At 50.6% G+C, this 12660-nt stretch overlaps 1 protein-coding gene across 1 annotated transcript in view; it reads left to right on the forward strand.

Moving 5' to 3' along the window:
• Positions 1-12660, forward strand: part of SH3PXD2B (SH3 and PX domains 2B) — a 70120-nt gene that overhangs the window by 49379 nt on the left and 8081 nt on the right. The window contains exons 6-9 of the mRNA XM_027682851.1: positions 2103-2128; positions 8697-8831; positions 10317-10421; positions 12452-12569. Of these exons, the coding sequence (XP_027538652.1) occupies positions 2103-2128; positions 8697-8831; positions 10317-10421; positions 12452-12569 (384 nt within the window). The remainder of the gene's footprint in view (positions 1-2102; positions 2129-8696; positions 8832-10316; positions 10422-12451; positions 12570-12660) is intronic.

The raw sequence follows: 12660 nt of genomic DNA on the forward strand, positions 1-12660 counted from the left end.
TTTTTGTAACCCTGCCAGGAACAACCCAGCAGCAAAGTGAAATTGCAGCTCCTTCCTTGCCCCCTCACTCAGACGGAGCAGCCGGTGAAAGGAAACAGGGGGATGAGTTACAGTAATAGGTTTAGCAGAAGGCAAGGGAAAAACAGCAGTTATTTCCATCAGTGCCCTCCAGTCAGCATGAGGGTGCCATGCCCACCTGCTGATCTCCAGTGGGTTCATCTGGCCTTGCTTTGCCTTCCTTCTCTGCTGTACCATTGAACTGGGGTGAATTTAATGGGGCTTATTAATAAACTTTAATTTAGTTCTACCATGCAGTCTCTCTATAGAAATAGAGAGTCTTTGGGGTGCTATAGTCTCTGTGGGATGCTCTGTCCAGTAGATTCTTCCATTGGTCTCTGTACCTGGGACATGGCATTCAGGTCTTTGCACAGTCTGTGATCTCTGAACTCAACAGTCTACAGTTTCTAGGTAACAATGTCCCATTTGTTTCTGGTCTAACTTCGTTGCATTTCATTTAATTTTATTGATACCTCCATGGATGAGTATCAGAGGTTTAAGGTGAAGAGGGAGAGAGGGACTGGGAGGAGAAGGCATTGCCAGCAGAACACATTCCCAGGATGGGTGGGCCTTGAAGGCAGCCGAGTCCCCATATCACCCCATGGCTCTAGGGGAATAAAATGACTACAGTGATTACAGCCTGAAAATGCAGATAAGCTTGAAAGAGAATGAAGCATAGCCCAGCTCTGGCTTTCTCACTGAACATGGAGGGATTTCTCTGCATAGCCTGAAACGGGGAGGGAGGGGGAGTTTGGACATGATAAGCAGATGAAGGGGCTCCTGGGATCCATCTGGGGTGGTCCAGCCACTTTTCCAAGCAGTGGTCAGGCAGCTCAAAGTCTGAGTCCTCTTACCACCAGGTGAATGTTTTCCTCCTTGGAAACCCTAGTCCCTGCTCTGTGCTTGTTACTCCTCCTGGAAGTAACAAGAATCAATGTATTATCTCCTGGTACCAGAATATTTTGCCTTGGTCAGATGGTCTTGACCAGTCATACGTGTGAGTCTGAGAAGTGGGGAAAGCAGTGTCTTCTGTAAGTGAAGAGGGAGCTGGTTACCATCAGCCCACACTACCACAGCATTTCAAGGCCAGAGTGGTGAATTATGTGAAAGTGCTGAGAGCCCTTTTGTGGCAGCATGGACTGCTGTGGCTGGGCTGGGAACAGGGCTGGTGCATTTGTTTGGATTTCAGGCTGGTTGGGTGTCTTAGTTTGTTACTCGGAGTTTTTTTAGGTTTTTCTGGGCCCATATTTTCCTTGGTTTGGATTTCATTGCGCCTGCAGAGAGTTGTGTTTGTGCCTTGGGTTTGAGGCTATTCAGCAACCGTGTTTCTTGGCAACATTCAGATCAGAGAAGGGACCCAGGACCAGTAGTTTCTAAGCCATCTCATCACTGGTGCGGTCAGCGGGCCAGCCAAAGTGAGAGGACTTGGGCTGAAGCTCCCCCATTGCCTCCTCACAACCACCAATAGCTCCTGCTTGCTCTGTCCTGAAGGCTGCACAGCCCTGGTGTTCATCCTTTCGACAACACTTTAATGACTTGTCCTGTTTTGGGGTATAAATGATTTCCCCTTTCCCTCCACTCACCAACCTTGTCCCTAAGAGAAGCATGGGACATGGAGGAATTTTGTCTGTTTTCAAACTGGCACCCACTTCTGTGGGAGCTGTGGTTTGTGCTAGGAGCAGTTTTGGGGGTTTTGGCTTCCCTAGCTCTTGACTGCTGCCTGATCATCCCAATGCACCCACCTTCACCAAGTGATGTGGTGGGACTTGTAGCTGTCAGACCAAGCCACTGAGGAGGCCAGGCCAGAAACCCAGGCTTCCCCTGGGAAAGACAAAACATTAAATTACTAAATGAAAGGAGGGGAGAGATGGGCTGTTTGCTGGGTGGGTGGTGCCCCATGTCACCCGGGGAGACATTAGCTGTTTGAGGGAGGTCAGTGGCCGCACTAGGGCCAAGCACTGCTGTGCTTTCCTGGGTGGTTTGTCACTTGACCAACAACCCAATTGCCCCATCCCTCTGCTGATGCTTTTCCTTTTCTTTTTCAGGGAACCCATTGGAAAGAAGAGGTCTGGTAAGGACTCCTTTCCTCTCTGCTTGTTACACCAACTCCTCCTTTCACGCACAGCTGTGGTCTCCTGGAGCAGGGCAAGGCCCTGGCCCCATGGCAAGACAAACCCCTGCTTTGCTCCCCTGTGGGGCTTCCCAGCACAGTGTGTCCCCTCCATCCACCCGGGATTTCACTGCAGCCTCCAAGTCCTGATCCCATGTCCCCTGCGCCTCCCGTGGTGCTCCCAAAGGTGGGTCAGATGCCCACAGCTCTCCACACTGTGCTGGCCTCCCCCTTCATTCATTAATTGAGCTGTTGCCACCATTGCTGCCGCCCCCAAGTTCATTTCCCTCCCCACCTCATGCCTTGTCTCCCGTTCGTTTTGTTCCTCATCAGGGTTTATCCAGAGAACGGCCTCTTTCCTGCAGAGAGGTACTAACAGCTGCTCGCTGCCCGGCCCTCGCTCTTGCTTTGCCTTTCTCCGGGGGGACACCTGCTCAGGCTGGGTGGGCAATACCCTTGCAAGAGGCTGTCACATCCCTGGTAGCTTTCTGTGGTGGCTGGTGGACACGGGGCAGTAGCGGAGCCGAGGTACGGCAGGCTGGGGCTGGGGCTTGGCTCTTGGTGCAGGGGATGTGCCACGGGCCCTGGGTGAAGGTCTGCAGGGATGGGGATGCAAAATTTCAAAAATCCAGAGGAATGTCTGAGCTGCCTGGTGGTCAGTGTGAGGTGGGAAGTCTCCCAATGCAGCAGTAGGTCCTGCTTTGTGATGGCACTGGCTGGGAGCCTTTGGGAAGGCAGCTGGGGCTGGGATACTCTACTCCTGCTCCTCATAGAGGGAAACATCTCTGAAATAAACCCTAGTTGGTGTGGTTTAGCCTATAGAGAGGAGAAGGAGAGAGGAGTGGAAGAGCCTTTGATCTGTGGATTAAGGAGGTGTCTTTCAGCTACTGAAGCTGCAGATTTAAAAATAGTGTGAGGTTCTTTGGGAAAGAAGTTCTGGGCCTTGGCTGGATGGAGATTCTTCTGAAATAGGTGGTGGAAAGGATTTTGGCCAGAGAGTTGGCACTGCCATAAGCTGTGTAAGCAAATTCACTTGTAGATGAGTGGGTTCCTCTTGGAGGAGAGAGAAGAAGTACGGAGGAGACTCAAAGACTTGTTTCCACTTTTTTTCCGCTGGAGCTGCAGCTCATCCCTCCTTCAAGAGCTTATGGTGTCCCAGTGTCTTAACTGAGACTAGCTGTAGGAGGATGCACATGGAAAGCTCTGATGTTGTTGACTTGAACAGTGGCTCTTGGTTTTGGTCTGTTCTCACAGGCAGGTGCTCTCCTGAGGGACTAACAGGGTTTTGCAAATGTGGTTAAATCTTTGGACAACATTTTCTCCTTAAACTCTGACTGCTCTCTGTCAAAGCAGGGCATTGGGATGGTAATTTTAAAGCTCTCATGGGCCATTTGCAAGCACAGACTGCAGTACTGGCTTTCTTGTTCTGAAGTGGGTCTTCGCCTAGCTTTGGAGGCAGAGAGAAGCATCTGGCTGTGGGTGGGAACAAAAACAGGCTGCAAATATTTTCCTTCTCCTCTGTTTTGATGAAACAAATATAAAACAAAGATACAATCTCCCTCATCTTGAAACCTTCTCTTGTGTGCTGCCTCAGCAGGAACATTTGGTGAGTAAGGGAAGAGTGTTGTGTTTCCCTATGAGATCAGTATGTGCTTAGATCACTTTTACTTCTGTTGGGTTACATAGGCAAGAGGAGAGAAGGCCTCTCTAGGGTTGAGAAGAAGAGGAAGAAAATTTCTGCTGCATAACTCAGTTCTTTGAGGGCAAAATTCAATTAAAGGACACTGGCTGTCAAAGAAGCAGGAACTTTTCTCCTGCTCATGTAAACAGCTTCATCCTGCCTTCCCACTGCATTCATAGACAGCTTCACTCTGCCATCCCTTTGGCATGGTGAGTTTGTAAGGGTCACAGGGATGTTGCTGAGGTCAAAGAGAAAACGCTCTTTGGGATGCTGTTCACTTGACAATATTGAGAGGGAGAGAATGGTAAGAGTGTGGGTAACAACCAAGCCAGAGCCTGCTCTGTGAAATTCTGCCCATGGCAGCTGGCACATGTGCAGGAGCCATCAGGGAAAGGTGTTTGCTTGCAGTAACATTGCAATGGGTCGATGCCTCATGCCAGACATGTTCAGAGACTCCTCTCACTCTCTTGCATTTTCTGGCAGCAGAAACAGAGTTTGGTTCTGCTGCTGTCACCCCAGTTCCTCATATACCTTGAGGAGATTCGTCAGGTCCTCAAGCCAGGCCTGCTCTGAGGTAACAAATATGCAGCAAGGCGCAAAAAAACGCTCATTCAATCCAGGATCTCCCTGAGGAGGGGTCATCCAATAGCTGCTAACAAACAAAAATCATGAGAATTTTCTAATAAGCAGTTTCCCAATTGCTTATTTCTCCCAGCATTGCCAGAGAAGGGGTGAACTGCTCTTGAGGAGAGTGTTGGAAAGAACTCTGAGCTCCTGCCAGCAGCAAATCCTGTTTGGAAATGGATTTAAGCAAACACTGGGATGCGAAGTGGGTTAGAGTGCTGCCTGCCCTCAGCCTCCTGTGGTGACCAAGAGACTCAGGTGACATTTGCTGTGTAGAGGAGGGCACGGTGTATGTGAGCATTGGAAATAACATCTGCTTTCTTTGGTGAGGTTTTTTACCGGTGTTTGTAATCCCACATGTCTGTGAGCCTCAGGCGTGGGCCTGGGCTCTGTTCAGCCTGCAGCTTGAGAGGGGTGGATTATCCCTCAGTCTCTGGGATTCTGAAGACTGACTTGGCCACTGATTTAGGTACATCTAAAAGTAGTCATCATATCAGTCCCCAAGGCGTTTCTGTTCTCTCCTCATCTCACAGTTGAACAGAAAGCACAGATGGAGAGTCATGGGTTTGTTGCAGCACTGACTTAGTGCAGAGGATCCTGAAACTGTCTCCAGAGTTTATATTTGGTTGGAGCTGCTCGAGGAGGCTGGCAGAGACCTCAAATACCCTGCTGCCAGTTTTGTGTTAGATGCTTTCTTATGTGGCCATGTCTTTTTTGTTGTGCTGTGTAGTGTGCCTGCAATGGCAGAGGGACCCCAAAACACAGTATTCAGTCTGATGAGAAGCAGTGAAAACACAGCCCTCAAATCTTACAGCAGCCATAAGGGACCTTTCTGAAAATCCACTGGTGAATGATATTCCCATGTTATTATTTTCCAATTCTGGAAAAATCCCCGAAGAGATGAGAGGGTTTGCAAAGAGTACAGGGCAGCATCCAGTGGCCATTTCACATGAGAGCAGTGAGAAAGTCACTTGTGGTACTGATCTTCACAAACTCCTCAGGTCTGGGAGAAGAGGGGCTGTCCTGAGAGCTCTGGGTCTGATCAGCACAGGCAGAGGAGTAGGAAGAAGAAACTTTATCCAAAGTATGACATCTTTGGAAGATGAATTAGGCAAGGGCTGGAGTGTACAGCAAGGGCAGGTTTCAAAACCAAATACCTGTGCCCCCTGATTTCAGTCCTGAGCTTTTTTTTCCCCTCTGGAGGCACCAGTGTTCAAACTCTCAAAGTCCTCACTTTTTGCCCTTGCAAAGCCAGAAAGTGGAAAAGCTGGAAATGTCACAAGCAACCCTGTATCTGTGAAATTTCCTGCTGGCTTTGTACATCTCAACACTTGGATGAATGGCCAAGTCTCTGGTCAAACAAAACCTGCAACGGTTTTTGGGCTGAGCCATCTGCAACATGCCTTGAGAGCAAGGTCACTGCACTGAGCAGCCCTTGGGTTGGTTCTGCGATGTGCTGAGCATCTCCCCAGTGGCTGTGCTGCATCCACAGCAAGGATCAGTTCTGCAAGTCCTGGGGCCTCGTGGTCCTTTTGCACATCCCTTCTCTAGCCACGTTTGTGTCAGTCTCACAAGTGGGGAGTGTTGAGGATGCACAGTCTGTGCCCCTTCCTGAGCTGTCTGCAAAACTCACTCTCCTGTGGGACTGTACTAATCCTTCCTCCCCTCCCCAGGTGTAGAGCTTAGTGCTGTCTCCCATCTTAGCTGGAAAGCTTTACACCACTGCTATTTTTGAGAAACCCAAGTCTGTCCGTACACAGGATGTTGTTGTTAACTGTAGTGTGTATTTTTGTGGTTGAGGACGATTATGCCAGGTGAAGATGCTCCTGAAATTACCGCCTACTTCTTCCTCCAAGCTCAGTTTACCACTTTTGTTGCTGGTTTAATAGGTACATTGGAGCATCCAGAATTGGCTGCTGAAACTACAAATAGCCTCAGAGCAACGGGTGTAATTACAGCAAGGGAGGCAGAAAGGAGAGTACTTATCTCTTCCTATAGCTGTTATTCTTCTCTCAGGGGCTGGGTAGATCCTCAGATCACTTTAAATACAAACCTTTAATTGAGCTAGTAGAACAGATAGTCCTAGCATCCACCATTCACTTTAATTCTGTCTGGTGCCCCACCTCTGGGGTTTGGTATGGAGGAAGCTTTCTTTAGCAGTAACAAATCCTCTGCACTTGGCCAGCTCACCTGGAGCTCTGCAGAATGCTGTTTATAGAAGATTAACACAAACAATTTGCCTCCTCTTCCTTTAAATAGGAAGATGTCTCGAAAACACATTGTTCATTTAAATCTTGGTTGTGGTCTCTTTCTCAGAACCAGTTGGAGAGGTTGTGACCTTATGCACGGGAGAACTTCTCTGTGAGGCAGCATCCTAGGAATCCTGAAGACTTGCTAGATCTTGTCCATCTCTACTCATACCATTTCGGGATGAGTATGGCCCCATAGATTTCCTATGGAGGAACCTATGCCCTGGAATAGGTTCCCCCATAGGAAAGATCTTTCATCAGGCTGAGGCCTCTCATGTGTTGGGGGAGTACATAGTGCTGGTGCACTTGCCCACAGAAGCTTACTCCTGATAACACAGTCTGAATTCTTTGCTGCATGTAACCTAGCTGTCCCAAGGGACCACCTCCCTCTAGGGAATTTTGGAGAGACTGGGAGCTGATTGTCCTGCATATCTGCCAGCTGTAGCAGCTGGAGCCTGGGGCAGGTGTGATTTCTGCCTCAACCCAAAACTTGAGGCTCAGAGTAACACATGGGCCCTTTAAACTTGACCTAACACCTGCGATCAGGTGTGTGATTCTTTGGTATCACTTGTGCTGTAATAATTAACACTCTCCTATTTCCAGAGCATTTGGCAAGTATTAATTAAATCTTACTGCACCAGGGGGAGAACAGGATAATATAATAGTGTCCTCCTCTGACAGGTAGCAAAGCCACAAGGCAGAGTGGCAGTTGGAAGCCAGGGCTTGGGATGGAGGCAAGTCTTGAGCAAGAGTTTCTGACACTTTTTTGCCTCTTCGAGGCTTTTGGAGGCAGATGGACAAGTGCTCTGGTGCTCTGGGTACCCGAGTGCCTTGTGGTTGGTTCAGGGGGAGGCTGTGCCCGAGAGAATGTCTGTGTCTGATCCTGCCAAGCCCTGGGTGCTCCATGGGCGCCCAGGACACAGCCAGCCCTGGGCACACGTGGGGAAAGGGGAGCCCTGCTCGGTGTATGGGACAAACTGGGGCCGTGTTTCTAAAGCAGTGACAGCTGCCAGTGGGAAGCTCTGCTGCCGTGCTGCCACAGCGGGCAGCGCCGAGCCGGGGGGCATCCACATCCAGAGCTCTGCCCTAGTGGAAAACGTGCTTGCAAAGCACAAACCAGCCTGGCCCTGCTCCCCTCCCGTGACAGCGGGGAACTGGCAGTGCTCCCAGTGTCCCACATATCGAGCCGTGCTCCCTGTGTCCCGCCGTATCCCGCGGTGTACCCGTTATCCCGGCGTTATCCCGCAGTGCTCCCGGTATCCCGATCTTATCCCGCAGTGCCACCTGCCGCCGGCCCGGCTCCGCACCCGGCGATCCGGCCGCCCCCGGCTCTCCCCCGGCTCTCCTCCGGTGTCGGCCTCCTTCTGGACACAGGAAGGCTTTGTTCCCGGTGTGTCCTGCCAGTTCTCTCCTCCTTGGCGTATTTTTTTTTTCTGACACGAAATTTGGATCTGCAGCAGAAGGAGCCAGGCAGAGAGCAGAGCAAACCGAGGTGTCTGAATACCCCAGGGTGATGAGGACAGGGGATGCTGCCTGCCCTACACACACCTTCCACCTTCTGCTCTTTAGCCCAGCAGAACCCACTGCAGTTTGAGTGTTTTGAGCTGGGGTCAGAGCTGGTCCGTGCATTGGGGCAGCTGATGCCAGTGCACAGGAAGGTCCCCCAAACCCCCTCAGTCTCTGCAAACAGGTCCAGGCTGCTGTGAGCATCTCTGGTGGTGGTGAGGTTGCTTGGATGGCTCTGTTGGTGAGCAGGAAGGTGGGCAGCGAGCGAAAGGTCTCACCTGGCTGTACCCACCTCACCTGGCTGCTGGTTTGATCTCTCTCCTCCTCACTGTGCCCAAGCCTCTGGCTCACGTCTCTCACACTGGGGTCCCCAGGGTGTCCTGGAGCTGCTCACAGGCCAGCAGGGGCTCGGGAGCGGTGGCCTGTGCTGACCCTGGCACACGGGTCGGTTCTTGTCCCCCCTGTGCAGGAGCTGACTCTGCCTCGGTCGACCCCTTGGTGCTGGAGCAGTATGTCGTGGTGGCGGACTACCAGAAGCAGGAGAGCTCCGAGATCAGCTTGTGCGTGGGCCAGTTGGTGGATATCATTGAGAAGAACGAATCAGGTACAGAGAGTTTGGCTTGGCAGAGGGCTTTGGGTCCGCTCTGTGTCTCAGAGCAGGGGTAGGAATAGCAATCCTGTATTCTCAGTGTTTTCCTAATAGGGCCTTAAACAAAACAGCCTCCAGGCTCCTCAGGGGGGTGTCCTTGGATGGTGAGCTGAGGTGGGATGTGGAGGAAGAAGCTTTGGTCTGTAGGAGCACGGACAAGACTTCAGAGCTGTCTCTAAGGGAAGGGTTTGACTATCCATGTGCTGGGCACCAGGCACCGTTCATCTTCTTCAGTCTCTACTTTATGCTTCTTTGTGCTGAAAAACTTGGCCGATGGGTCCTGAGGACAAAAGCCACTCCCAAACTTGGCAGGCTTGTTTTATTGACAGAGGGGGACACTCTCATGGTGCCCATGAAAGCCCCCATTGTGCATTCACAATTCCTGCCTCCGAACACAGCGGGGCAGGCAGCCGAGCTATTCGCTTGCTTCAAAACTTAAACTTGCTTTTAACCTCTGCAAAGGGATCTAGTCAGGTCATGGGCCCAAATTCTGTAGTTTGTTGAAAAGGGGAATTCATTCCCTGAACTTTACAGAAGTTGCTTGGGCCGGGGGGGGGGTGTTAAATCATGAAAATAGATTTTTAAATTCTGGAAAACTGGTCCCCGGAGGATCAGTTGCACCGGCAGCTGTGTTTGAGAATGAGAAAAATAAAAGCTACCCTCAAGCAAATGAAACCTATTAGCACAGCCAGTTCAAAAGCAATGAAAAATAATTTATTTATCAAAGGTCAGCCCTGATTTTCCCTCCCATGCAGGTAGCTGATTCCCTCCCCAACAATCTAGTTGTTTTTCTAAATGACTCACTGGTGAGGTTCTGAGGATAATACTCAGTCTTTATTTTTTTTCCCCTAAAGACACAAATAGCTTGTGCTTTTAATAACTGAGGAGCACACACTTATTTTGATTGGGCACACAGGGTGGCCCAGAATTGCTTGTGGCCACTGTGGAGCTGGCTGGGTTTCCACTGGGAGAGCTCATGTTTTAATCCTGCAGTTGCTCGTGGCTTTTCAATTTTGCTGTTTCCACAAATGTAAAGAAGGCGAGCACAGCAGGAGTCAGCTATCGATTCGCAGACAGAGTATTCATCTCTGCTAATTAGCCTGGGCTTACTGACCCAGACTGAGGGAAAATGAACCATGAAAGGGGAAAAAAAGGTAGAGCAAATGCGGTGGCTGGAGCCATTCAACTCTGAGAGCCTCTCCTGTTTTTCGTGGGGAGAGAATTGTACATTTTGATGTCATTCAGCTGCAGTTGTCCCATGCTCCTGTCTGTGGTCCCTTTCGGATAGTGCTTAGCTCTGTTGCTTTGGGGCCACCCCAGCTTCCCATGCAGGCAGCAAGGAGGGGTCACAGCCCCCCAGACTCGTGGTTTGGAGAGGGGAGAGATTTTCTGGCTGGTGTGAGCCCTTGGCTGAGCCACCTGCTGTTTTTTTATTCTCAGGCTGGTGGTTTGTGAGCACATTGGAGGAGCAAGGCTGGGTGCCAGCAACCTGCCTGGAGGCCCAGGATGGAGTCCAGGATGAGTTCTCAATGCAGCCTGATGAAGGTAAGAAGCTACTGGAGGCATCTACCCCAACTTCTTCCTGATGAACTACTTAGAGCTCCTGGCAGTACTGCATCACCCTCCCTGAACTGGGCAGGGAAAGGACAAACCCACAAGTGCTGCCTGGAATGGTCCTGCCTGCCCAGCAGCTCCAGTGCTGCAGCAGGAGTGGGGCAGCTGGGTACTGGCAGTGTGGCTGATGGCCTCCCTGCTCCCCCACAGAAGGGGCTGAAGGTGGTACCTCCAGGGAATGCTCACTCCTGCCACCTCAGTGCCTGCTCTAGGCCCCAGGGAGCTTTTACCTGCACTGGAGGAGGAGCAAAGCCCAGGTCCTTGGACAAATCACGTGTCTTCAACACATGCAGAACAAAGAGCACACCTGAGCTCACGTTATGGGAATAGCAAGGTTGCAGCCTTCGCTTAAAGCAAATGAAATGTCCCTGGAGAGCACATCCGTCTTGGTGACCACCGCGTGCTCAAAGCAGTGCAGTAGCTGGCTCAGCCCCTCCTCTGGGCAGGCAGAGGTGGGAGGGGGGCTCAGACTGGGGAAGGGCCCCAGAGGGCTCCAGGTGAGAACAGTCTCTGTACCACTCTCTGGTGTCAGCCCTGTCTCTTCTTGGACCTGAAGTGCTGCCTCCTCACATCCTCTCTTGTCCTTCTCCTGCTTCCCCAACATGCTCTTCCCAGTCCCATGGAGATACTGGTCTCTGCCCAGGCACGTTGGCCGCCGTCGGACTCTTGGGGACTTGTACACCAGTGGATGGGGTCAAGGTGGACTTCACAGAGACATTCTTGGCTGCCCATGTTTTGTGCTTGGAGCCTTGTTGTGTGCATGTTTGTTTGCTTTGCATGTGATGAGCCTTGCTTGTGTCAGTCCACAGTGTGTGCCATACCTGCTCCTCATCCTTCCATGAGGCCTGTTCATGTCCACATCCCTTTCCTCTATCAGCTGTTCCTTCTCACAATTTGAGGCTTGTTTTGGATTCAGAGACTGGAGTTTCTGCTTTCCCCCAGCACATGTACGCAGACTTCTTCCAACTGCTGCCTTAGTTCCTGTAAAAGTAACTTTGAGCCCTGGCCTGGGATTGGTGCCTCAGGTGGGGTCAGGAGGAGAAGAGCCAGCTTGGTCTTGCTGGATGTGACAGGACATTCTCTGCTTTGACTCCTTCGCATGAAGTGGGTGGGAAATCAGGCCCTTCCAGAGCTGTGCTTGTCACAGAAGAAAAATCCAGGAAACCTGCATGGTGGGGATATATGAATGTCTGGGTGTGGATTTTGGAGGAAGATTTTTCCCCAGATGGCCTCCACTCTGTTGTGGCACAGCTTAAGCACAGGCAGTTATTTTCCTGTGTTTCTTCCAGAGAGGACAGGACAAGGTGAGGGAGAGGGGTGGGTGGATGGTTCTGTTTGTCTGACATGTTGTCTGCATGGTTGTTAGGATGTTTCCCCTTCCTCCTGAAGGGAAGAACATCCATATCCCTGCTTAACATCCTTTGGTCTGATGGACAGAACATCAGACTCTTCTCCAGCCTCCACACATGGCTTTGACCAATGTCTTGGAGATGCAACTGTCGAACAGGGGAATTCCTGTAGACCTGCTGCTGTAAAGTGGTTTGAGAGCTGCGTATGAGGAGTTGCTCCCTGATGCCCATGGGATTTCTTTCCCCTTATAGAGGACAGTTTTTCTTTAAAAGCTTTGTGAAAGAAATTTGAACTGAAATGGACGCATGGAAGAGCTTCTGTGACAAGCTGTAAAAAGACAGTCTTTAGTCCTCAGGGAGAGGAGGAACTGTTTTAGACAACTTCTTGGGCCAGAGTAGCTCTCCAAAGTTTACATTTCCAAATGCAGCTGTGTTTGTTTTGAAATATATTTCACTGTCATTTCTCTTCAGAATGGTTGTGTATCTCTGTGTGTTTGCACCTGAATTACAATAAGAATTATCATTTACTAAAGCACTTTATAACCATTTTTCAACTGATCCCAGGTTTCCATGAAACAGTGTCTCCATGAAACTGTGCTTTCTTTCCAACAGAGGAGAAGTACACTGTTATTTACCCCTACACTGCAAGGGACCAGGATGAAATGAACCTGGACAAGGGAGCTGTGGTGGTGGTGATCCAGAAGAACCTGGAGGGCTGGTGGAAAATCAGGTACTGTCCCTACCTCTTGCTCTTCCCTGGCACTGCAGGCTGGGGCTGTGCAAAGCAGAGACCCAATGCGTGTGGGATGTACCCAAGGGCA

Source organism: Neopelma chrysocephalum, unplaced genomic scaffold (assembly GCF_003984885.1).
Source record: "Neopelma chrysocephalum unplaced genomic scaffold, ASM398488v2 Primary Assembly neopelma1_63, whole genome shotgun sequence".
NCBI lineage: Eukaryota > Metazoa > Chordata > Aves > Passeriformes > Pipridae > Neopelma > Neopelma chrysocephalum.